This window comes from Limulus polyphemus, unplaced genomic scaffold (genome assembly GCF_000517525.1).
Source record: "Limulus polyphemus unplaced genomic scaffold, Limulus_polyphemus-2.1.2 Scaffold284, whole genome shotgun sequence".
Taxonomy (NCBI): domain Eukaryota; kingdom Metazoa; phylum Arthropoda; class Merostomata; order Xiphosura; family Limulidae; genus Limulus; species Limulus polyphemus.
In genome coordinates this window covers 203,632-231,034 of record NW_013665894.1, presented here as the reverse complement: position 1 = coordinate 231,034, position 27,403 = coordinate 203,632, and the positions used below count along the sequence as shown (strand labels likewise).

Below are 27,403 nucleotides of genomic sequence, written 5' to 3'. Positions count from 1 at the left end.
ACTTGTACATCTAATTTAAATTTTTGTATATTTAATTTGAGATCAATCCTGAAAATAATTAAAATTCCTACTCTTCCAACTATAGTATTATGTTAGGCCTACATATACAAAATCTAATAAATAGTTTTTGACTACCATAAACATAAAAATTTGAAAATATCAAACATTCTTGTCAACAGATGCTCCTATAAGCATTATTAATCATATTATTTGTGATTATTTGAATGAAATGAATGCTACCAAACAGCAGATTCGAATGTTGCTAAACAGAACATTTTCTTAGTATTGCTATATACAGATAACAGGATATTTTCTTGAGAAACCAATTACATATGTCATCATGAGAATGCAGGCTGAATTCAGATGTCTTTAATCCTGAACGTAGATTGTAAAAATTATTCAGGTTTAAATATTTAATACCTGTATCAAAAAATTAAAATATTGTATATGAATACAAATGTTCTAACTATATTTTGTTATGTTGGATCCACTACTAGGTGGTTATAAGTTTGTATACAAGATCATGCAAATTTGAAATCTAAATAATTTTCCAGCATTAAGAAATGTGTTGAATTAATGTAATAAACCTATAAGCAAAGGACAATTTAAAATCCTTGCAAAGGTGAATAATAAATGAGACCTATGCATACTGGTTAACAGACGTCAACCAAAGTTCAGTGAACAGAATAGAAAGGAGTTTTTCTTGATAAAAATTTTTTAATAAAGTATTTTTTCTTTTCCAAAAATTATTTGCGTTATATTTACAATTTGACACTATATAGTGTCATATGTATTATTTTAATAGGTATAAAACTCATTTTGTTATAAAATTTAGATCTGTTTTTGTGGCACCCATACAGATGTATCAGGAAATGTGTAGCCTCTTTTATTGTGTTATAGGTTTGATACATATCAAGTCTATAGAAAAAGCTACACATTTAATGAGATATTTAGCTTCTTTTTATGAGGACAATCTCAGGATGACAGGTAACTGTTCATTGTTATTGATTCGAAAATACACGAAATGTTTGTAAATTAAGTACATTTGATCTTAGCTTTATGAAGTTTACATGTAACAATTTGAAGACACGATTATTTACTCTTACCTTTTTTTTTTCTTTTCCTTTTTTGCAGGATGAACTTGTAGAAATCTTACAAGAGAGTTTACAGAAAGTTGATAATCTAGCCCTAGATGCCACTTTAGAGTAAGTATTAGAGTAATATTTTTTAATTGTTTAGTTTATTGGTTATTTAATGTTAATTTAGTTTTGACGTTAGGTATTATGATGGTTTTATGTTAACTTTAGGCTTTTATACCATACAGTGTTTTATTTAGAATATATGGAATGAAACCCAGTTTTACATTTTGAAAATAATAGAAATACTTGAAAACCAACTTTGCTGGGTTGCAGTGTTTGGTAGAGTTAAAGAAATTAAAAATATGTGCTTAAAAGTGAATTTTGCAATTCTTTTTTCTTAAATCCCTGAAAAACAGAGGCCTACATATTATATTTGAATTTCATGTTCATAAAAATATTAACTTAAATGTATGGGCCATTTCAAATTAGGAATAAAATTTAGTTAGAGGCCCTAAAAAAGATCTGTGAAACTTTCCTGAATATTTTACTTTTTTTTCATACTTTATTGGTAATTTGGCTTTTACATTCTTTCATTTTCATTGATTATTTAATTGCTTATTATATTTTGATTTAATAAAAATTTTAGTGTGTATATTAAGCTATTTTTGCATTAGTTGTTACCCTATTTTGTTTATTTATTGATCACCAATTAATCAGTAATTTGCTGAACTGATTATAGATTATGTTCAGCTCTAATTACTGTGGAAATTGATAGAGATAAAGAAATCTAAGGTTTTTTAAAATTTCACTAGCAAAAAGTACTTGTTAAAATTAATCAATAAAATTTTTAAGCAATAGTAGTAGGTTTATACCACAGTTCTAATTATAGAATATGTAAATCAATTATTCATTGACCTAAAAAGCTAACATAGTAATATATTTACAAAATTTCACTTTCATAATGGCTGGAGATCTTTGATAAAGGGATTCATTGGAACCATAATTATGGTGCTAACTACTGAGGCAGTTCAAATAAATGTTTCATGTTTGTGAATATATTTCCTTTTATTTATTTAAGACCATGTAATACTTAAGTCATATAAATGGAGTATGAATGCATAAAAATTTCCCCATTTAAAATTGTACTTTCTCATCAAGTCATCATACCTAAGTGACTAAAAACAAAGTAATTACATAAAAGGGTACTTCATTATAAACTTTTTTTTAAGAGAGGTGGAGGTATGAATACATAAGGTTGAGTATGTTTTAATAAAACAGTTTTGAAACGTTCATCATGTCATTACAATCAATGTCTCCACATCCATTCAGGCTCTATCTGATGACTCCACATTTGACAATAGCCCTACAGCACAGTTTCCATTGAAATTCTCTATTGTAAGACCTAGTCATACCAAAAGCACGGGATTCCTCCTTGTTTGCTTTCTAGTGTACAAGGATGGTTGCCTCCTAATGCCTGTTTCAACAGTATGATTTCCCAGAAATCATAAGTGCTGTATCCAGTAACATGAATGGTATGTCTTCATATGGTAAAGCATGAATACCCATTTCATTCTAAAGCTGCTTGAGGTATGAGATGGTTAAATGAGAGATATGACTCAAGCCTTATCTTGGTGAACCAATACCCTTTTAGCCTTGTTTCCAGATGGTGATCCTTTTTGATTATGCTGCATACTGTTGCCTGGATCACATTGACAGATTTTGCCACTGACCTTTGCATTCATGAATTTTCACCTGTTACAAAATGACATACTTTGCTTACCATGAATTGGGGTATGACTGGTTGCAGGTCTCTTTCTTGATCCATATTCCCGACATTGAAATTCTAAATCCCTGATGTAAACACATCTTTATGATCTAAGTGTATTAATATTTTGCATTAGGAAGTGTTGATACATACCTCTCCAAGTTTGATCAAGTTTTGGTGGCATCACACTACTTATGAAACACTAAACACTGTCAAACAAAATGTAGTTATGATACATGTAATTTCATTTTGATTGTGTTTGTTACTTGCTGATTTGCATATTCAAATTTATTTTCATATAATATACTCTACCCATATCATAGTCACGCAGAGAACCAAGGAACATAAGGCCAACACTATTAAATCAATCTAATAAAACCACCTTTGGTGTGGAAAAAAGGTACAGCCAAAAAAAGATTAAGCATGCAAATCAAAATTGGTGGTCTATCTATACTTATAGCATTGATAAGAATTTTACAGAAAATATTCATTCATTAGTTAACCAGGCCACATTTTTTGTTCAACATGGGGCATGATGGTGGGTAAAACAGCCAAGATCTTTTTACATACTCGCAGTATGTACATAATAGTTTGAATTGTGTCTTCTTTTTTCTCCTGTGCTATGTGAAGCAGTTTTAGGTAGTATTTGAAAGAAACAGTAATTGATTCTAAATTTTCTGCTATGCTAGGTTTGACTTGAGTATATAATGTATATAAATATATTTTAATCATCTTTTAACATCTAATTCCTTTCTTTTTGAGAAGGTGTATATTTTTACTGAAAATAGATGCACATGTTTCAAGATTTATGACTTCAGTGAATGACAAAAAGTAGTTTTCTGTACCTGATATATAAATTTTTCATAATAAATTACTTGTATCATATATGTAGGATTTGATTTTGTTATTCTCATTGTAAGAGTTTATCTTCAGTAGTAGTCTAGAGTTATTTGTATAATTACATGTACATGACTGTATCTAGGAAAAGTTGTAAAAATTAGGCTAGGTGGATATAAGCAAGTGTATTAAACTTTGACATAGTATATGGCATTATATTAAAATTGCATTTCTCTAGGTTTGTAGTTGCTCTGGCCCGTGACATTCAAAAAGATTTCTACCCGTACTTTCCTAAAATCTTCACTTCTGTATGTAGTCACCTGGAAACAAAAGACACAGATATGTTGGAACGTTTGTTTTCGTGTCTTGCCTACCTGTTTAAATTTCTGTGGAGATACATGGTAAAAGACATTGAGAATGTGTACAGGTGAGTTATAGAAGCCAGATACCAACAGCCTTCATAATTAATATTCAATTTTATAGACTACATATTGATTGTTGTACACATTTGTGGTTATGATTCATAAGTTGCTGAGACATTAATTTTCATATTTGATGTTATAATGAAAATACTGCAGAGCTATTACAAAAATACTTAAAAGACTATATAAAAGAGGGACAAAACATACATAAATGTTCACTCTCAAGGTTAAAATTGCTGATTTGGGTTAAGATTGTGCTCAGAAGGGGTTTTTATAACGTATGGATTGATAAGATGAAGTACGTTGTTGAAACACTTTGATTTCAATAGTAATTGTCTTTTGCTAGAGCAAAGAACTGATTATTTAAAGTTTGTTTTTTTCTCTAGAAGAGAGATAGAAACATATGATTTTTAAGTCAAAATTGTTTTGAGATGAAACTTGTTCTTATAAGGTGGTTTTATTGACAAGTAATGATAGATATATGAAATATATGTATAGTAACTAAAATAAAGTAGCCTGATATTTTAAATCAAAATCAGGGATATTATATTCGGGAAAAGTAAGAAGAGTTTATTTAATTGGCTATACTCATTACTAGGTTGATTTTTAGTTATGATCTTTGTAGGTAGCTAGTTCTGATAAGAGGTTAATATTAATCAAATACTGTCCCCAAAAACTGATGTCATTTGGTCATCTTTAAACTAAAAAATGAGGTGATAAAATGAATATCACATAAGCAGAGATGTAAACAATCAAATATATATTAAAATAATTTTATTTAAAACTTTTTGCTATTCTCTTGGCATAGTATCTTGTTATGTTGTAGTGAGAAAATGTTAAAACATGACCCTGAAATTTTCTGTTTAAATTGTTTTGTCATGTGATATAACTTACGATTCTTGGTAGTAGGGACCATTATTTCGCTAAAATTAGCCCAATCTAAACAAAAAGCAAACAAAGTTTTTACTCGATTGATCCATTTGCATCAAAATTATTTTCATTGTTAATTTTTCAGTCTTTATGTTCCTTTACTGGGTGCAGAACATAAAGAGCATGTGCGTAACTTTGGAGCAGAAAGTTTTGCTTTTCTTTTGAGAAAGGTATGTGGTTTTTTGATATATTTAAATTTTATTTTAGTTTTAAATAATATTTTAATTACTTAATATATTATTTTCCTTTATTTTTTTATAAAAATTATGGAAATACTTCACTGCAATGTTTTATGTGGCATTTTACTGTTTTGTTTGAAGAAATATGATGTTTTCAATGAAATTATGATTAACTTAAAAGAAAGATTTATGTTAATAGACACATTTTTACAAGTGTATGCAATGCTGCATCATCATTAAGTTTTATATTTTTCATGTCATTCAGGTTATTGTTAAGTTTACTGACACTGTGTATTTCTTCAATGATAAACATTTTGATTTTGAATAATAACTATATAAATTTGAACATTATATAAATTTTTTTATTTTATAACAGTGATGATATAATGAAAATTGGATTTTATTTTTAAGGTACCAGACAAAGAAGAACTACTGAAATTTATTTTCCAAAAATTGGAAGATAACCCAACAGTAAGGTTCAAATTTGATTCATAATTTCTGCCGGAGCTATAGATCAACTTTAAATGAATTTGTTTACATCCAGAAAATATTTTTACAAATACTTTATCCTAATTTGAAATCTTATAATTTATGCCAGTATTAAATTAAATTATACATTTGAGAATAAGATGTAAAAGGACTTGATGAATATTCTATTAATATTGTAGCAAGCACAAGGAGTAGGACAGCTGCTGTTTGAGATGATTAAAGGAGTAAAGAAACAGTTTCACAGCTGTACGGCCAAGGTAAATGTTTACAATCTGGAGAAACTCGTTTTGTTTGTCAAAACCTGTGACAGAAATATTTTACACTGATTTTACTTTAGAACAGAAAGTTTCTACCTTTCACCATTTATTCTTGAAATAATGCCTAATGCTTTAACTAAGTGTTAAAAGAAGGATAAAAACATAATCATCATTAGATGCCAGAAAACATTCTACTGTGGAATACAGACTAACTGTTATTATTTGTACTTTTACACAACAGATATGTATCAAAAAGAATGTAAAATAAGGTTGACAGAAGAAAGGTAACTTTGAAAAACATCTTTAATATATTTATATGACTATACAAACCTTCAAACAATTCAGCAAAGTACTAATTAGATAATAGGCTTAGTGATAAGTTAATAGTATGTATACATGCCATTTTTTAGTACAATATTTTTTAGTTTTCCTGTATAAAGTTACCCTAATATATTCAGAACTTGTAACATTTTATTTTTGTGTCAATTGTTGTTTAAATATTTGCTAATTTTGCCACACTTATATTATGGCTTCTGATATATTTCCATATGTAATCATGTAATTAGTTATTAGTTAAGTGCCATGTTAAAGATGTTCTATATATTTTTTAAAAGTATATTAGGCTTAAATTTTATTTACAAATACTGAGAATATTTATTAAAGTAGTATTAATTCTAACTATTTACAGGTAATTTATGCTTTTTATGATTTAGTTAGAACCTTGTTGAATGCACAACTGATATTAAATTTGTATGTGAAATTCATTTTGAAAAACAACGGATTTGTGTGAGAGACATGTCCTGCAACTTATCTGTATACCATGATGATTATTGGAATCTTATTTCAATTTCTCTAGAGAAAAACAACTCTTTAAAGAAATACTTAATGTGTTCCACCTTGTAGTAAACACTGCATAAAATATTTTTTTACCTCTGAGTGAAAAAAAATGTATTAATTACCTATTACTGAAAAAATATTACAGCAATAAAAAAAAGTATGAGAAATAATTAGTCATATCATATTGTACAATACTTACATATAAATTTATCATTATTATTTTTGCTGATGAAACTACTAAAATTATATCTATTTTAAAAATAAATTAGCATCTTTTCATCAATTTCTGTAGTAAAGGTTAAATACAATTAAATACGAAATACTATCAGTTAACTGTAATAAGGTACTTTAAAATGTAATGCAATATAAAGTTAAAATATTGAATGAAGTAGCATAATTTTGTAGTTTATACAAGTGTAATAAGAAATTGTTGTTTTTTGTATTTGAGGAATTTTTTGAAAATTCATGTAAATTCATAGTCTGTAAGATTAGGTATATGTTTTATCAATGTACCCCAGCTGGAAATTTACATATTTACAGGCTAAAATCTGGGGTTAATTTCCCTGCAGTGGACACAACAGATACCCATTGTGGCTTTGTCTAAAATGAGCAAATATTTTATTAATAAAACATAATATATCTCAAGTTCTGCAGAATTGAAATAAATATCACAATGATCAAAATTTGGATTTATTGTATCTGATTGGAAGTTTTAAATACAGAGTCAGTATAAGTTAATTAATAGCATGTGAGGCATAGTTTTTAATTAAGATAATGAATATCTAATCTATTTTTATGAAATTAAATTAAATTTATTGTTTTGCTGTGAAGAATTATGCAAGCAGATATATTGGGAAAAACAAAGGGTGATAATGTTGACATTATACTGAGAATGAGAGTGTTTGATAAACTAGTAAAAAAAAATTCAACGTAAACTTGTCTACATGCTGACAATTTCAGTGATATATTTTCAGGTTTTTCCTTTGTTTCTCAAATGTCTCGGACAGGAACTGAGTGAACAGTTCAGATCTTTAAAGCTTCCATGGGAACACGTAGAAACAGCTTTGACCCAAACAGTAATATCAATGGCAAAACATGCAACCAGGGAGTTTAGCAATATCATATGGATAGTTTTCTGTGTATGTATTTCAAGAATAATTTTTCTTTATTTTTCTCTCAAGAGTTTAAAATATATAATCTGACATGTAAAAATTATATCTGGTCTAGTAGAATGTTTATCATTTGAATGCAAAACTTTGATAAAACTTGTCTGGTTTTAATTATTTTCAATAAAATTAAAACTTCAGCATATCTTTTAACAATAGACTGCATAATTTGCAAGAGAAATTCTGAATGTCACATACAAAAGCTAGAAATTTCAGTCAAATGAATAGTTAATGTTGTCTCTGATTAATGCACAAATTAATCCATAATATAGTTTGATTTGGATTTACAGATTTTAGTGGAATTACTAATGAACTGCAATGTACACTTAACATATTAATTAGTTTGTGAACATTTATGTACATTTTAGGATACATTAAATCATCTGGAAGCAAAATTGAATATACTAAATGAACAAACTGACAGGCAACATGTGGCTGATCATCTTGAACGAGTGCTACGACTTTTAATGATTTGGATCAAACATAAGGATGGTCAGCTAGTGTCTTGTTTGGAACAACTTGTTCAGGTGTGATGTTATTAGTTAAAATTCTCTCTTAATGTGATCTAAGGTAATTGTAAATCATAGTCAAAGTAATGTGATTACTTAGATGATTGCTTATTACTTAGAAAAATAAGCCATTATTAGCTTTTTAGTCTCATTTTGTTTTTGTTTAAGAAATTTGTTTATCCTAATGAATTGCATTAAATGACAATTTCATGATCTCTAATGGTTAAGTGTTTTCTATTAAGATATAGCTTTTGTTACAAGTTGGAGACTTTTGATTTGCAAATTAGCTATAATGGTATTGAAATAAATGTGTGCAAACTTAATACAAAGCATTAAAATAATTTTATTAATTTTATGTACATGCTTAAAAAAGTAACAGTTACATTAGGCTACTACATAGAATACTTGGGTGTATTTATTTTATGTATGCTTTGTAGTGTAATATTTGCTTTAAAAATCAAACAGAAATGTAAAGTTTAAAGAGCCATGAAATTAGTAAAAATTTATCCTTAAATTAGTGCCTTTTTTGTTCTGTAGGGTTTGATAAAACAGTATACAAACTTACTGTCTTTTGAATAATTTCTCTCAGTTTTAACTTTTGATTGAACACTGTTTGTTTGGACTTACTTCATTTAATGTCTGTGGCTGTTGGTTTTATAGTTTGAATTCAAGAGTTTTTTTTTTTGCCATACTAATGTTTTTGCAATGTAATACATAAATAATCAAATAATTAGCTTGACATTTTTATGTTATCAGTGGCATCTAAGTTTATAATAACATAGTGATAAAGTATAAGGTATATTAAAAGATGTTTATAAAAATTAACATATATCACTAATAAATTTTAGTTTCTTACTGTAGATATTATGAAAAACTCATCTTACATTTATATCATATATTTACATATTCATTCTATTAGTAGGTTAGTAAATTTATAAATCTTTATATCGACGTACTTAGTTACTTTATAGGATAAATTCAAGATTATATTACTTTTTTCAGACAATGGTAGGCTTGACTGAGTGTGAAAAATTGCCCTCTGGCTCTCAGAAGCTGATTTGTCATGTTGTATCTAATTTGCTACTCAGTGATCAAGTTGATTTGTCAGTTTATCAGACAAAATGTCTGGTTTCAGCTGTAAGTATGAAAGATTGCTAAGTGTTGGTTAGTTAAATATGTGTCAAAGGGTAAAAATTTCATGTTATTTATATCATTGTAAATTAAAAGCCACAAATTATAAAACTGCAGTAATAAATTTGTTTTGGTTTATTATTAGCTCTATCCAGTTCTTTTTTTCTGCCTCAGCAACATTAGATTATTGCATATCTCATTCTCACAAGGTACAAATGCACTTAAAATATATGTACTAATAACAAATGTTTCAAAATGTCTATTTGGGCTAGAATATTTTAAACATACTGTTCTTACTTTGATTTTTTTAGGTAAGAATAATAAGTTACATTTCAATATTATATGCATTGTTTTATTTTAAAATAAATATTATTGAATTATTAGTATTTGCAGTCCTACTGAGCAAGTAACTTGGATAGTATTGATGAGAAGCTAACTCGGTTATTGCTGTTTCTAATTTTTTTTAATGTTTTTTTGTATTCCAACTACCTCAAGCTAAATTTAAAGAAATCTCATTTCATTGTTATTAGATTACCAAATATAAATGAAACATCCAGTCAAAATATTATTTTGTTTAACTTTGTATAATCTGTACTTTCTCTTTTTTTATTTTTAGATTTACAAAAGTAAATTTGAGAGATCTGTTCTTCTTGATTGTACAAGAACTTTATTTGACTACAAAATGTTTGAAAAGGTAAGGTTTTATAAATAATTATACTGATTGTATTTGTTTTTCACAGAAACCTAAATAAATACATTTGTATAAAAATGGCTAAAATGTTGTCATATGTAGTAAACTTTACCCTTTTTGAAATGGGTAAGTGTTATTGACATCCCCTGATTTTTTTTCCCTTCACATAGTCAAAATACTCAATCACATTGCAAGAAACATAATAAAAACTTACTAAATATATATAGTTTAAGCTTAAAATAAACCATATAATCTGATTTTCTTTTTTTATAATTTTTTACGTTGTCAAATTTCCAAAATACTTTTTAAAGCATTTCAGTTTTTTTTATTGTTGATCAGAAAGTTCCATTTTATATATATCCAGTGAGTTTCAATGTATTTGATAATCGTTAACAGATTTCTTTTCATACTTTTATTTCCTAATTGCACTTCAGACCAAAAATCATGAAAAACATGGAAAAAACTGAAAAAGATTTATCAGTGTCCTGACTTGTTACAATTGCATCAGGTCAGACTAGGTAATAATAATATTTTTGCTAACAATATGAGGTCTGGCATGGCCTGGTGGTTAGGGCACTCGATTCACAATATGTGGATCACAGGTTCAAATTCTGTCACTGAACATTCTTGCTCTTTTTAGCTATGGGAAAGTTATAATGTACCAGTTATTCCCACTTTCTGTTGATAAAAAGTAACCCAAGACTTTGCAGTGAATGGTGTTAACTAGCTGCATTATTACTTATGAAGTGGGGATGACTAGTGCAGGTAGCCCTCGAGTAGCTTTGCATGAAATTCAACAAACAAAGCTAACAGTATATTTTATTATCTCCTGTATCCTGCTTTAACCATTGGTATTTAAATTTTAGTTGTAGCTATTTTCAAAGTTGATCTCCATTACTAATTGTTCACAGCACATGTTGTAGGCCACAAAAAGCTGTGAATGAGAGGCTATATTAACAATCATCGAAAGAGAAAACAAACTGCATGAGAAACAAAACCTCAAGGAATGACAGTTTATTAGCAAATATAAACATGCTTTGGAATGGGCAGAAAAATTCTAAACAAAGCAATTAGCTTTAAACAAATCATAAACCTTATTATGAGCAGAGAGCAGCTTTCTGAAGTTGAGTGCATACATGCATATTAAATTTCACAATTTAAGTAAAAATAATAATTCTCACTTTTTTTTCAACAATTCTTTGCTTGAAAATATTGAGGAATTGATTTTTTGTAACTTTCCAAAATTTATTTAGTGTAATATCTAAAGAAACATTTTATAAAATATTTGAAATTTGATCTCTGCACAGTTCCTATGGGTTCCTGTAAACAATGTCTTTCTAGATTTTTTATAATTTTTTCTGCGGATCCAAAACATAGGTTTATATTTATACAGAACCTGTCATTCCTCAGTAATAGACATATCCATGCTTTGTTTCTTGTGTGATTTTCCTTTTCTGTCAATGATTGTATTTCAACAACCATGTGTGGAGAAGTTTTTGTGATGTTGCAGCAAGTTGGTTTGACAGTAACTAAAAAAGCTTAGTCTTGAAATAAGATAAACCACTGAATAAAAATGATTGGGTTAAAAAAGATTCTTATATATCTGTATCAATGTAAAATGAATAAAGTGGGGTAAGCAGTAATTCTGATATGAGTACTTACCTCCTCACACATTTACAGTTATTCTCAGTTTGACTGCCCTCTAGTGCAGAAATTTTCACTCACCACTAGCCTTGAACTCCCACCTAATTTCCCGTGTATACCACATAGTTCAGCTGTATTTAAGCATATAAATTGGCATGTGTCAACCATCCACCAATAGGAATATACCCTCCTATCACAGCTGACTCCCTCTATGCAGTTTGAACCTAATCCTCACTTCTTGATTTGGCATGACTGTGTTAACACCTGTTTACCAACCCATGACGATGGCTGCAGGGGTGGCATTTTTATCAGAGGAAATATTGGCAATAGTTTGACAAGAGAAGGCTTCTTTCATGTAGGCCAAGAGGTCTCCCAATCAACAGGAGATTATGCCATAGCCTGAAGATTTAGATCAGGATGACATTGTTTTGGACAGCCTTTCCCTTCCTCTTCCTTTGCTGTGGAGGCATGTTCTCAGCCTGTGGAAGTGCCTAGGCCTCTGTCACCCCATTAGGACTTGATTTCACAGGTGTGTTATGTTTTGTCTTTGTCACCAATGACATATGACCCCTCCCCTTCCTTATCAGCTGAAGCACCTAGTTCTGATATGTTTGTTCTTGCCTTCCACCTGATGTTGGGGCCCATGCAGTCAAGTTTGCAGAGCATTTACATGTGGGGGTTAGCTTGCCATGACCCCCACATACTACAGAAACCTTTGCACTTGCTTATCATCATGTTGCAAATCCATTTTTGGAGAGTCAACATTTAGATTCTCTTCTTCCCTTGGAACCAGACACTTCTGTGCTTTTTTCCCTGGAACAATTTGCTCAACTACATTTATCCCTTACAACACTCCTTCATTATTTGTCATCTATCCACCTGTTGTCTGAGACTTTCTGTCATTCTCTCAAGGGTTTTTCAGCAGAATCCTGCACACTTCTACTCATGACATTGTCTAGATTGTCTTCATCTGCTCTGTCTCTTCACATTTGGCTCCTGTGCTGCTGGAATCTCTTGGGTCAGAACACATTATTAACACGTGCATCTTTCCTCCTCCTTCTTTGAGAGATCTTCGGGCAGTCCCTTTTCTTCAATTTATGGTGTTTGTTGGGCTGCCAGACACTTTGGAGTCTTGTGTGGAATCCACCAGATTAAACACTTCCCTTAGTTCTTGTAGGATTTTATTCCAGTCTTTTTGTCATAACCAAGAAGACCAAGGATTGGCACCCTGTTATTGATCTCTCTTGTCTGATTCACTTTCTTGATGTGCTTTGATTCATTATGAAATCCTATCTGTCTCCCAGTTGTCCTTTGGATGACGAGATTTGACGTGTTCTGTGCTTATCTCCACATCTCTATTGCTTGGGCTTTGTGTCATTATCTATGTTTTGCCCACGAGGATCACATTTATCAATTTCAAGCTTTTCCTTTCAGGCTAGCATTGGCATCTTATGTTTTCTGTCAAGTGGCCCGGTCATTTGGCTCATATATTCTGACAGGTTAAATTTTCATAATTATATTCCTATTCCTCCTCTCTATTTGGATATCCATATTTTCATAGATGCCTCGTTGTCAGGATGGAGGCCTACTGCAATGCCCAGGAGATCTCAGGCCTTTGGTCTCAGGAGGACTTACATCTTAACATCAACTTTTGAAACTTCTTGCTGTTCATCAAGCAATGGACCATGTTCTGTCATGCCTCCGAGACATGACATTGATGATTCATTCGGACAACTCAGTGGTTGTCTCTTACATCACCAGATAAGGGGACACTCAATCCCAGTACCTATGTTCCTGTACTCTGGATCTCCTTTTTTTTAGGCTCACAGCTATCAAATTTGTTCACTGATTTGTCACATACTGGGTGCCTTCAGTCTTGTTGCAGATTGCTTGTCACATCCCGACAAGTTTCTACCCATGGAGTGGTCTCAACCTTCAGATGGCTATGTTTTCAGTTGGATGCATTTGCAACCCATTTAAATATCAAACTTCCCCATTTTTGGTCCCCAGTTCCATATCTTTTGGCCTCGGCCATAGATGCATTCAGTCAGGAGTGGAAGGAACTTTTCCTATACGCATATCCTCCCATCTATCTCCTTCTCCGTGTCATTTCTCTCATCTAATCCATTCAGTGTCAAGTCCTTCTTGTGGGTCCTTTATGGCTTGTGCTGCCATGGTTCCTGTCCCTTTCCTAGGAACAACTGCCATCACCTCTTCCTCTCTCATGATCCATTCTCCAACAACCTCACTCCTGTGTTTCATTCTTCTGTTCCCATTCTCCAGCTTAATGCTTGGCTTTTGTCAGGTCTCTTGCGAGGGTATCAGAACTATTCACACATGTTGCATACATTTTGGTTCAATCCATCTGTTCCTCTTCCATAATCATATAAATCAATGAAAATGAAAAATTTTCCATCGTTGGTCTATCCAGCATGGATTCTTCCCTTTCTCGGTTATCGGAATGTTTTACATGGTTGTTTGACAAGGGTCTGTCTGTTTCAACCATTGTGGGATATCGAACTTCCATGTCACCTACCTTCAGTTTTTCCCGTTTTTGCTATGTATTTCCCTTTCTTCTTATTTCCCTTTTGTTCCAGTCTATGTGTCTCCATCATCCTCATTGTACCGCTCTCTGGTTGGATTGGAATATAAATGTAGTTCTCCCTTCCTTTTCCCATCCTCCCTTTGAACTGCTAGAATCATGTTCCTTATACTACCTTTCCTTGAAGACGTATTACCTTCTCCTGTTGGTGGCTTGTGGATCTTGCAGGTTGAACTTGTTCACTCTCAATGTCCACTGCATTTTGTACCATAAAACCTGTGTTCTTTTGTATCCAGTCTGCTCCTTCCTCCCCAAAACATTGGCTGCCCATGAAGGTAGTCTTGTTTTCACTCCTACTTCTCTTCCATATCACACATTTACTCCCACTCTGATCCGGATTGTCTCCTGTGTCAGGTCTGTGTTTAAGTTGTTACGTGTCATGTTCAACTCCCTTCTATGGTTATCACTCTTGTTTGTTTATCCATTGAAATCTGTCCATTTCCTGTGATGTGGCTCCTATCACCTTTACCGGTTAGGTTCGTCAGGTTATTTGTATTGCATATTCCTCCCTTTCTCCTGAATCTTACCATCTATTTTGAGTCTCATCCCATCAGATTCGTCACCTCACAATGTCCTTGGCTGCTCATTTCCATCATCCTCCGGAAGAGATTATTCAGCCTGGCAGGTAAACCGCTCGACACACTTTTGTGTTGCATTACCTAGATCATCTTGCAGTTTCCTCATCAACCAGATATTGTCTTCCTCCTGTGGCCATTCTACACATAACAGTACAACTATGAGTGGGTAAATTTGTGGTTTCATTTAAATGAACAATTTCTGTCAGGGATCTCTCTTGCACATTATGAATCCTGCTCCGTGGCAAGTGGTGCCTGTCCAGGTATACTGTTTTCAAAATTCTGCACCATGTAAGCTATAAGATTTATCATGTTCCCTGTGGAGATGAAGTGTTCCACGATACCACTTGCAGATTCATCCTCATGGTGTATTGTGTTATAATTATGTTCCTACTGAACCATACTCTCCTGGACTAACACGAGTAAAGTAGTCAGAGATTGCTGCTCATCTCCAACGTTCCTTTGATTATTGGAATCAGGAATAGTCTGCTTTTCAAAATAGGGTTTCCTGGTCACCATTTGCATTTTCTTTCTCCAGTGATGCATTCATCTGGACTCTCCAATGCATTTCTTGCCCCTACTTCCAGTGGAGTATGGGAGTTCTTACCACTTACCAGCTCTTAGCTGCTGGGGTGGTGGACCAAGGAGGAATCCTCCTGAACGTGCACAATTCCACTCAGTCAAGAGTAGGGCAGTGGTGTTCTGCCTGTGTAAAAGGCATGACTCTCCTCCTGCTGCAGGTCTAATATTTTATGCCTGATGCTGCAGGTATGAACTGGATCTTTCCATCTATGTTGCAGTACATCCCTCCAGCTGGGAACCCTCCCTCCTACCACCACCTGGATATCATTTTCTGGGCAACTGGTTTTGGTTGGAGTTGGACCAGCCAACATAACTCCTCAAATGTGAATGACCTGGGAACTTCCTCTTACCATAGACTGGATGTAACATTCCGTATGTCAGTTGGTTTTTGAATTGAATTGACCCTCCATGTTGCATGTCCACCTTCCTTGTGTCGTCCAGATGTACATTCCTGGGGTTTATTGTTCCAGGTTGTGTTGGATTTGAACACATGTTGGTTTAGGTTCTCAGAATGGAGGCTCCTCTTTCCTTCTGTTTCCTACACCCTAGCCACTCTACACACATTCTTCTTCCTTTTGGATTTGAAGTGGATAACTTGTTCTGCCCTTTGTTTTTAACACAACACCAGTTGGCTCCATTGGATGAAGAGTATACCTGGTTCAGATGTGGTGCAGTCTCCTGTGGGTGTATTTCCTCTACATAGGGATGGCACACTCCAATCATGGATGCTCTTCAGACACTTTTGAAGGGTGCTTGTCTAGGAGATTTTACACTGGTTCCTCCATCTCCATCTGCTCAATGTGAGATTTTAGCTGTAACTGTGAGAGGAGGTAAGTAATCGTATCGGAAGTTAATATTTTCTTACACTGAATATTTCCAAGAGTTAATTACCTCCTCTCACCCTCCCCACTTCCAGTGTTGTTTTTTGTACCTAATCTCGAAGGGAAGATTGGGTTCAAACTGCAGAGAGGGAGGAGGATGTGTTGCACTCCTATTAGTGGGGGGGTTGTTGCATGCTTAATTGCAGCTGAACCATGTGGAATTAGGTGAGAGTTCAAGGCTTGCGGTGAACAAAACAATTTGTGCACTAGAGGGCAGTTAACTAACAATAGCTGTAATTGTGAATGGAGATAAGTATTTATTGGAAATATATTTTCAGTGTAGTAAAATATTAACTTTATGGTTTCTGAGAAAATAACTGGTGGAAGTTCTCATAATGAAGAATAAGTAATTCTAATATGAAGTTTACAAAACGTAGAAATGAGCCTTATACCTGGGAATTGTTTTATACTTTATTTTGGCAATATTTTTCTGTGTGATGACATAAGGTAATGATATTTAGATTTATTAAGTACAGTAAACTAGGAATTCAGTGATGGCAAACTATTCAGATGACACAAAAGCATTTTTATTTGTGTGTGTGTTAGTTAAGTTGTTGTTACTCAAATAACACATGAACTCCTTAGTTATTGAAAACAATTACAATTGTTAGAGATAAATTAAGCTTGACCAAAAATGTAGTTGGAAAAATGTTGCCTTTACCAATGTTGACCTAGGATACAAGTGAAAGTTATGTCTATCAGTTTGTTTTGCTGTTTTTTACAGCTATGTGAATGCTTCAACAGATAAAGATGAACAACAGTAGAAAGTAAAACATTGCATATGTAAAATGGAACTTTCTGATCAATAATATGTAATAAATCTAGTTTTCTTTCTGTATATTTTTAATAGTTAATTTCATTGTATGTAAGAACTTGTATGAACAGACAAGAAAATGAGTATGCTGTTACTAGAACAATACAGACACAACAGTTATAATGTTATGCAAATATACATTTACAGGAGTTTAGGAAAACAAAAGAACAAACTCTAAGGTAAAAACAGTGTTTCACAACAAAAGTTTAGAAAATTCATAACATAGACATTATACAAATGGTAATTCAAGTTATATAATGTTGCTCAAATACAAACTAAATATTAGCTACAAAGTGTGTACCAAATTTCATGTAATTAAATTAAGAATTTTAAATGTTAGAACAAAGCAAATGAGTGAGTCTGAGTGTCACCTTGCCAGTCTAGAAAGAGTTAAAAGTGTGTTTTAAACTGAATTAGAAATTTGCATATTTTTTATTGTAACTTTAAAAAATGTTTTATAGACTATTTATTTCTTTTTGGTTTTAAATAAATTAATATTTTACATATAATTTATAACCCTTATTTTTTTATTGTATGGAAATATGTAACTTAAAAACTTAAGAAAGCTTTAATAATTATCAAGCTTCCTTTGTTAACAGATCTGAATATGTTTTCTAACTTCTGTCATTAGATGAAATTGTGTGCCAATATGTAATTTTTTTATTTTTATAACCTATGTTCAAATGATGAATTTACAATAGTGCATAAAACAATCCACTGTCGTTTATGTGTTCTGTAAATGGGTTCTACTATTTTCTTCATCTTTCTTTAATTCTACTTTCATTATTCAGTATTGGTTAGAATGCATAATGTGTATATTTTTTGTTTTTATTTTAAAGATTATTTTGCATTGTTAACCTAGTATACAGATTTAGAATTAACCTTAGTAACTTAAGCCAAAAAAATTTTACAAACAGAAATAACATCCAGTTGATGAAAAATACATTCTAATCAACTTGAGTATGATATATTAAAGTAGCTACACTCATTACATAGTTGATTTTTATTTATGATCTGTGTAGGTAGCGTTCTTTGATTTAAAGTTAATATTAATTGACAGATATGATTCACGTACTACTGATAATTTTTCTGCTTCATTGGCATGGATGAGGTTATTACATGTATCTAACTTAATGGTACAAAATTTAATAGGAGAAATTATTGAACCAAATTGATTTTTTTTTTCTGAAAAAGTGATGATTTACATTTTTTTGTTCAGCATTTAATATTTTAGATAAAAAACCATAATATGTAAATATTATGGCTGTAACGTTTTGGTAATGTAAAAATATGAATATATATTTATTCAGATCATATTTCAAAATTTTAATTAGATGTTCTACATGAATATCATGTATCCAACTATTTAATCCTTATTTTAGGCAGTCACATGGTCAAGTTGCACTAGAGTCTATCCAATATGACACTAAGATAAGTCCAATATTTTGCATGACATTAGGTGCACTGAACATGGGCAGAGGTAGAAGCACAGAAAACTCTGCTTTTCATTTTCTGATGTGAATGATATGAAAATCTGGGAAATCCTGGTGGAGTTTAAATTTAAGCTAATTCTTGAGCACAATTTGTTCTGTTAGATTTGCCATAATGATTGCGATGTGCATTTGTCTAGAAGTATTTTAAATCCTTAATTGCTGCTATATACAAACAAGGGGCCCTGCCATCATCAGTTAATTTTAGATTTTCAGTAAAGTGCATTTTCTGTTTCATAGTAAAACAACTGTACCTAGTTTCTGTTTCATTTTAGTCTATCCAGACATATTCACAACCTGCACACATTTTCTATGAACCTCCTGTTTTGAAAACTTAATGTTTATCTGAGAGCATCACAAAAAAAAATATTGAACTGTTAAAATTTATGTTAGGTACATCTGCAATAATTCTATATTTGAATCAAAATAATCATCAAATGTTTTATACTAAATTAATATGTATAAAATTGGAAGATGTTTTAATTTTTTTCTTTTTTTCTAAACAGGATATTTTACCGAATTGTATACTGTTTTGCCAACATGCCATTGAGGAAAATTCTGAAGAAGTACTTGCTGTTTTGACAGAATTAGTTCTGCATAAAAGACCATTGTTTATAACGGCTGAAGACTTTTCAAAATGGTCAAAATTCAGTTTGGATTTTCAAAAATCCTCTGTAAAGTAAGCATTCAAAAAATTAAACTATGTCAATGATTCTATTCGAAAAAGTTTTATAATTAAATTAACAAAAAGTTAAAAGCAACAGTATTAGAAACATTCACAATCTAGTTTGATTTTTACCAGGAGTATTAAAAATTAAAGTTGTTTAAGGTTTTTGCGACACCAATATCGGTATTGCCTATCATTTTATGTCTATGTTGCATTCACAAGTTGATGCATTCCAGACCTCCCTCAGTGTGGGTATTATACATTTTTGTTTATTATGTACATTATTTTCTAAGTGTATGTATAGTTGATGCATCATTATGAAACATCTGTCTCGTTTAGTTTAACAGATTTATCTTCTATTATAATGTTCAGAAAGGTTTATTTATTTCATCTATTTGTATCAATTTGAATGTTTGGTTTTAACTGAACTAAAAAGCAAGTTTCTGTTTGTAGAAAACACGGCTTTAGTGTGATAATGACTTTATTATTAGAATAAATAGAAAAGTTGAAGCAAGTTTAATCCCTTGCATTTTGAGATAATTACATTTAAGGAAACTTCATACATTATATATGTATAATGACTTGTGTTTCTAAGATATTATTCTACCATCTACGTTTATTAACAATAATGTTTTTTTTCAATATTAGTAGCAACTGAGGACCTACATAGTTGATTCAGCTATAATTTGAATACTGTTGACAGTGATTTTTATTTATCCCTGTGTACATGAAGGTCATTTGTATGTATGTTAAAACAATAGGTTTTAAAAAGTTATTTCAGTTGAAAGGTAAATGTTTTTTAAAGCACAATTTTTACCCCTTCTGCTAAAAAGAAGGGTCAATTCATGTCACATCATATAATCTCTTTGAAATAAACTGAATTTACCATAGGTATAATCATATCTGTTCAAAAGAGATACTTTAGTATATAACAAACAAAAGTTAGAAGCATTGACTGAGATGACTAACAGTTAATAGATTATAACCTGCTAACATTATTATTTATATTTCACTAACCCAAGTTTTAATATTGTGCTGTAAGTAATATGGAGAAAATCTAGAGATCTACTAATTCTTATATATAACTAATTGAATTGAAAAGTTCGTTTTTAGTGTACAAACATTTATTTTCTTATCATTTTTTGTGGCTTATTTAATCAAGATAAAGGAATGTAAGTGTTTAGAATTCTAACAAGACTTAGTTTTAGAAGAATATTGATCAGATGGAAATATTTCTACTGTAATATTGTTGTTCTATAAAACAGTCAATTACAGTCTGGTAAAAGTTAGTACAAATAACAGTTTTACAAAATCAAAGAATATTGTATTTCTCATAAAATAGTGAATTTGTTTCATATCAATCAACAATCTGTTTTTTCTAATGCATGACCACACTTTGTAATGTATGAAACAGTTTATTTACTTTTCTGCAGTTTTATATAAAATGGTATAATTTATATTGTATTCTTAGATATCATTTTCTTATATAAAAGTATTGAAATATATTTTGATATCTTTTTGTAATATTGAAATATCACAAAAATGATGTGATATTTCACTGAAATTAGAATGTGATTTTGGAGAAAATGACTGTTTTTATTTAGGTCAATTAAACTACTTCAGTAGGAACTATTGGTATGTTCCTGATGACGAGGAAACCACTTGAAGTAAATATATATATGTAGTAGAGATGGTTGATATGGTTATTACAAATTTGTATTTAAAAATAAAACAAGTAACAATGTTTTGACCTATTTAGGTCATTATCAGGTTAAGAATGATATTTGAAAAAGTGACTGTTATTGTTCACCTGTTGTGGAGATGACACTAATGATAGGTGTAAGATTGTATAGATTTAATAAGTTATATATGGTATTTAACATTAGGAATAATAGATATAAAAATGTTTCTTGGTTTAATGTGGGTTTAAGTTCTTGTATTAGAAGAGTTATAATTTTTTGTTTGCTTACATTGTTTTCTTTGCTTAATATGTTAGTGTTTTTTATGGTTACATTGTGTTTATTTGAGATACAATGTTCGAAAACATGGGAGAGTGATTTATTGTGTTGATTGAATCTAGTATCCATTTTTGGCTTGTTTCTCTGATATAGAAATCATGGCAGTTGTTGCATGGTATTTTATAAATAACGTTATTGTGTTTACCAGAGTAATTTTTACCTGGTTTTTGAATTAATTTAGTGTTTACTGGAATTTTATGTTTGGTTACAAGTTTTTTCCTAATGTTAGTTATTTTGTTGCTGATATCTGGAATGTAAGGAATGCAGCAGTGTAATGTTTTGTTATTTCATTGACTTTGAAATAGGTTGGTTGGCTTTTCATTGTGTTTTGGTCCTGGTTTCTGTGAATAATTCTTGTGATGGGAAATTTGTTCATGTTGATGAAGTCTTGTTTTAGTTGATTGACTTCATCATTAAGGTTGTCATTTGAGGAAAGTTTTGAGGCTGTGTTGGTTACATTTTTTAGTATGTTGAGTTTTTGTTTTGTTTCATATGCCGAGTTCTTAGGAATGTACAGTCCAGTATGAGTGATTTTTCTGTGGATTTTTGTTTTAAACTCTGTATCTGTTCCTGTGATATTGAGGTTTAGGAATGTTATTTGTTTATCTTTTTCATATTCTCTGGTGAGCTTAATATTTTGGGCTATGGAGTTAATGTAATTGAAAAAGCTACCTACGTGTTCTATATACGTGAATCTGGCAAATGTTGGCTAGGATTAGTGACACTAGATTGGCTACAATTAAACCAATTAGTTCTATGTAGTTTTGGTTGTTGAATATAAAAATTAGTTTTTGAGGTAGTAAATTCTTAAAAAGTTGGTAATAGGTTGCTGGGGTGTGTATGAGTAGGTTGGGGACTTTGATGTAAAGTTCTAAACTATTTTACAGGCTTCTGTTGTGGGAACTTCAGTTAAAAGAGAGACTACATTGAAATTAGCCATTAAGGCTTTGTGGTTTTGGTGATCGAGCACATTTATAAAGTTAAAGGCATCTTGGAAAAAGGAGCCTGCAGAAGTTACATATTTGTTGGGGGGAGGGCACACAAACTTCTTATGTATCTCAGAGAGTGCCACAGCATTCTCTATGGAGGAATGCAATGAAATAAAAATAGCTGCCATTATTGTATTAATACATAACAACTCAGCTGAAGTTTCTACTCCAACAGTCACCATAAGGCTGATATGAAGAGCCATTTCTTGACTTATATCCACTTCCTACTTTGACCAGTGACCTTTCAGCTTTGGCCCATAAGACACTTCTGCAGCCAATGACTGTCAATTAATCACATGAAACACTGTGGAAAGAGTTTATGAGCTAGTTGTTGAAAGCGGGTAACAGAAAGCACCTCTACCACTACTACTTTGGCCACTACCTCTTAATACAAAGTAACACTGACCATCACATATTGTATACCATGTTCTAAGTATATACATATTGAGTTCTTAAAGCTTATACACAAATTTTGGTGAGGTAATAATGAATGTTATAATAATATGTTATAAATAAATTGTGTGAAAGTTAGGATTTTTGTATTATTATTGTACCATACACCCCTACATTTTTTTAAGTTCATAACCTGGAGAAAGGATGTGTACCTCAGCTTGTAAATAATAGATTAAATATAACATTGCCCCTACAATCCTACACCTATTCTTATGGTCATCTCTATGACACGTGACCAATAATGGTCACTTTTTCAAATATCATTGTCAACCTTATTATAACCTAAGAAGGTTGAAACTTGTTTTGTGTTTTTAAATAATAGTTTCCAATACCCATATCAGCTTTATATATATATATATATATATATATTGGTATGTTGTTCAAAGCTCAATTCTCTAGGCTAAATTTAAAGAACTGTAAAAGGATATATATATGTATATATACACACACACACACACACACATAAACACGCATTTTTTTATGTGATCTTACAGGAACATGTGCAGAGTAAGATTTGTACCAAATAACCTAAATCAGGCAAAGCAAGTTTTTATTTATCATTCCATGTTATTTTGATCATTTGACCCTTAGTGGGTCAGTGGTAAGTCTGAAGGCTTATAATGTTAAAAACCAGATTTTGATAGTTGCCATGGGCACAGCACAGTTAGCCCTTTATGTAGCATTGTGCTTATTGCCAAATAGACAAACAAACATTTTTATCTTTTTTTGTTTACTTGTTTTTGTTAAGAAGTAGTAGTTGATGATTTTTACAGAGTTCAATTTATACCAAATAAGCTCAATCTGTGCATCCCAGACAAAGCAAATTTTTATTTATCATTTCATGGTATATTCACAGTGAAGACAGAACTGCTGGACCTGAACTACCAAATGTTCCAGATGCTATTCTTAATGCAATCAAAGTTGATGAAGAAGGTTTAGATAAAAACTTACAAGTTTTATGGTCTGCTCTAGTCTGTCTTCCACACTTAAGGTACTTTTTACTTCTGTTGTTGTTGGTATATAAATTTAGAGTGAAGAGATTTTTGTGTTGAAATAACAGTGGAAAGATACTGAGGAAATGAACTGAGTATTTAGTTGTGAATTATGTAGCAAAAATATTGATTAGGTAGAAAGCTTTTAAGACTTTTGATATATAATATGTTGTTTTTTTGTTTTTTTTTTCAATGTCTGGTTATTAATCACAGCTTTTGTTTTAATATACATTCATTTAGTGATTTATATAAATACAAACAAGGGTATCATTCCTAGTGATGGGAAAGGTTTAAGTTAATTTAGCAAAAGTTCCCATTCCAGTGATGGGAAAGTTTAAGTTAATCTGTGAATTTAAATTATTTCATAGACTTTAAAAAGGTTGACTGTGTTCCACTCTTGGTTTCACTCAGAGCCACTTATACTGCCCAACATGAAAAGTAATTGTTAAACATTTCAGTCATACTAAGAGCCTCTCAACAATAACATACAGTAAATCTGCATTTTTATTCTTTAAGTTACATCACATTTTGAAATGTGAATGATAGTGTGATTAATTCCTGACAGTTTAGTGTAGAATATCCTGCTTGTGAAATAAAATTTGTCATCAACCTTATTCATGCCTGTTCTCCCATCATTTCAAAAGTGAATGTTGAGCTTTGCTCACATGTGTAGCTTTTCAAATGGGGAGACAGATGAATGCTCAGACAGACACCACAGTTTGCAATATATTTAAGATTTGTCCTATCTGGATGTTTGGCCTATCGAGTGCCTGGTGGTTAAGGTGCTCAACTCACAATCTGAAGATAGCAGGTTCGAATCCCCATCACCGAACATGATCGATTGCCCTTTCGCTGTGGGGCATTATAATGTAACGGTCAACCCCATTATTCATTGGTAAAAGAGTAGCCAAAGAGTTAGTGATGGGTGGTGTTGAGTAGTTGCCTTTCCTCTAGTCTATTACTACTAAATTAGGTACAGCTAGTGCAGATAGCCCCTGTATATCTGTGTGAAATTCAAAACAAAACAAACCAACTATCTTGGTGTTTAAAATTCATATGTATTTTAACAATGGTGCAAAATACTTAGAAATATTAACTAATGTGCTTTTTTAAGTTTAAACATTTGAAGCATATATATGTATATAGCTTGATATAGGTTCATAAATGTTAAAATTAAAACATCACTTTTTGTTTTTTATTACTTTCTTTGTATGTATTAACTTTCATAGGCATAATTTCATAAATAATCATAGCAGTTGCAATTTTTTATGGCTAAAAAATAGAACACATTACTAAAAGCCTTCAGCTTGTATTGTTGACACCTAAAGCTCAAATATATTTCAAAAATCAAAAACACATTCTCCATAATTGAACGGTTGCTTTCATGTTAATATTTAAGTATCTTTTCAGTTTTTATGTTGAAATAATAGCATAAGTCACAATTCAAAGAACCTGATAACTTGAGCACTTCTGCAAAATAAATCTTTCTCTCTAACAAAGAAGAATGTCTACCCTTCATTATTGTTTCGGTAATCTGGTTTCTTGTATGATATATAAACTTTTATAAATATGTATGTTTTTAAATAACCTTGCTTCTATGAAGAACTTAAAATACAATCTATAATACTTGTGGTACAATCTAAATATCTTTTCTAATTGCTACATTTCATTTCTCTATTAGATGTTCAATATCATATAAAAGCTAAAGTTTATTGAAGCATAGACAGTGAATTTATAATGTTTATAAAAAAATTTTCACTGCAGTAAACTTAAAAATTAAAAGTAGTAATCATTATTAACATATAGACCTGAAACAATATAGACTTGTAAACATAGAATAGTTTCAAGTACTGAATTATTGGAAAATATAAGGTATATATATTGATAAAAACCTAATTTCGTCCTAAGTTCCTAGGATTAAGTTGAAAATTGGTTGTATTTGAAGATGTTGTTAAACATCTCAGTTCTTGAGCTTTGTTAAAATATAGTATCATTATAATTGTTCCCTGTTTAGATTTTTGGACACAGAAGCACCTCAACATGTCAGAGCAGTCTTACTTCATTTATTCCACATGCTTGTTGAGCCTAAGAGTCAAGGAATCACTGTGTTGGAAAAGATAATGTTTGTATTTAGTCAGGCCATTTGTACTTATTCACTCTTGCAATCTGATGAAACTTTACATGGATTTCTTTCTGTTGAAAATATGACCAAACTGATCAGGTAGGATTATACATTTTATGTAATCTTTAAATTCCTGTATAAACTTGTGCATGAATTCTGTTGTAGTTTACAAATAACTTTTATAATTTGGCTTTATTTCAGAAATGTTTAACTGTTAAGAAAACTATCATAAGGGTTACTGTTAGTGACAAAAATGTATAGTTATTTATAAGTATTTATTATCAAATTATTGTTATGAACAGTTTCAAGTACTATTATAATCAGACACTAATAATCAAACTACAAGTGTGTATGTTTTATAAAACCAGATTTTGATGTTGTATACAGATAAGAAAGGTTGAATGTGTTTTGCATGCATTTATGATTGAATAACAGAAGTATATTTCCTTGCCATTCATGTATATGCATCCTCACATGAAGTACTGTGAACTTTGTGAAATGAATGAAGAAATTCATGATTATGTAATAAACAATATTTTTGAGTGACTTATATTAAAGACCACAGGAAGAACAAAAGAAGAAAAGTTTAATTTCTGAAAATTTGTTTTTAATATTTTGCCAACCTTGTAACAATTTAGATGTATAGGAACTTTTAATTCAGTGTTGATTATTGTGATATTAACTGTCATTCATCTTACATTATTATAATTATAAAATTAGGCTATGCAAGCTGAAACCATAGAAAATTCACAGTTATTTTTATAGCATTGTTATTATGAATATGATATACTTTGATTCTTTCAAAAAATGCTATCATGTTGGACTGGGTAGCTGAGGTTCCATGGTTTGTGTCATATTACCGCCTTACAAAAAAATTGTGTTCCATAATTTGGAGCTATGGATGCATTATAAAAGTGATGATCAAATCCCACTATTCAATCTGACAAGAGCAACCCAAGAATTAGTGGTGGGTGGTATCAACTAGCTGCCTTATCTCTTAAGTTATTATTTCAAAATTATATATGGCTAGTGCACATAGCTCTCATATAGCTTTGCACAAAATTCAACAAAAAAAAAAAAGGCAGCTTAGCTTCTGAAGAGTTTCTAAACTATTATAAGGGATATAAAAAAAAACAATCCACAAATTATGTTTTATTGAATCGAAATTTGATGAAACATGCTGTGTTTTGTGTAATCTTTTTAATTTACAGGTTAACTCTTTCAGCATGGTCTCGGTTCCTGGGACCGACCTCATAACCATTTTGTGCTTGTTATTAGTTTT

General features: G+C 31.0%; 1 protein-coding gene across 1 annotated transcript in view; it reads left to right on the top strand.

The window, feature by feature from the left end:
- LOC106457035 (small subunit processome component 20 homolog) overlaps positions 1–27,403 on the top strand; it is a 184,195-nt gene that overhangs the window by 15,009 nt on the left and 141,783 nt on the right. Inside the window, exons 4-15 of the mRNA XM_022382842.1 lie at positions 1,135–1,205; positions 3,920–4,108; positions 5,119–5,203; positions 5,624–5,683; positions 5,881–5,958; positions 7,770–7,934; positions 8,330–8,488; positions 9,473–9,607; positions 10,218–10,295; positions 19,387–19,559; positions 23,864–23,998; positions 26,014–26,220. Coding sequence (XP_022238550.1) covers positions 1,135–1,205; positions 3,920–4,108; positions 5,119–5,203; positions 5,624–5,683; positions 5,881–5,958; positions 7,770–7,934; positions 8,330–8,488; positions 9,473–9,607; positions 10,218–10,295; positions 19,387–19,559; positions 23,864–23,998; positions 26,014–26,220 — 1,535 coding nt within the window. The remainder of the gene's footprint in view (positions 1–1,134; positions 1,206–3,919; positions 4,109–5,118; positions 5,204–5,623; positions 5,684–5,880; positions 5,959–7,769; positions 7,935–8,329; positions 8,489–9,472; positions 9,608–10,217; positions 10,296–19,386; positions 19,560–23,863; positions 23,999–26,013; positions 26,221–27,403) is intronic.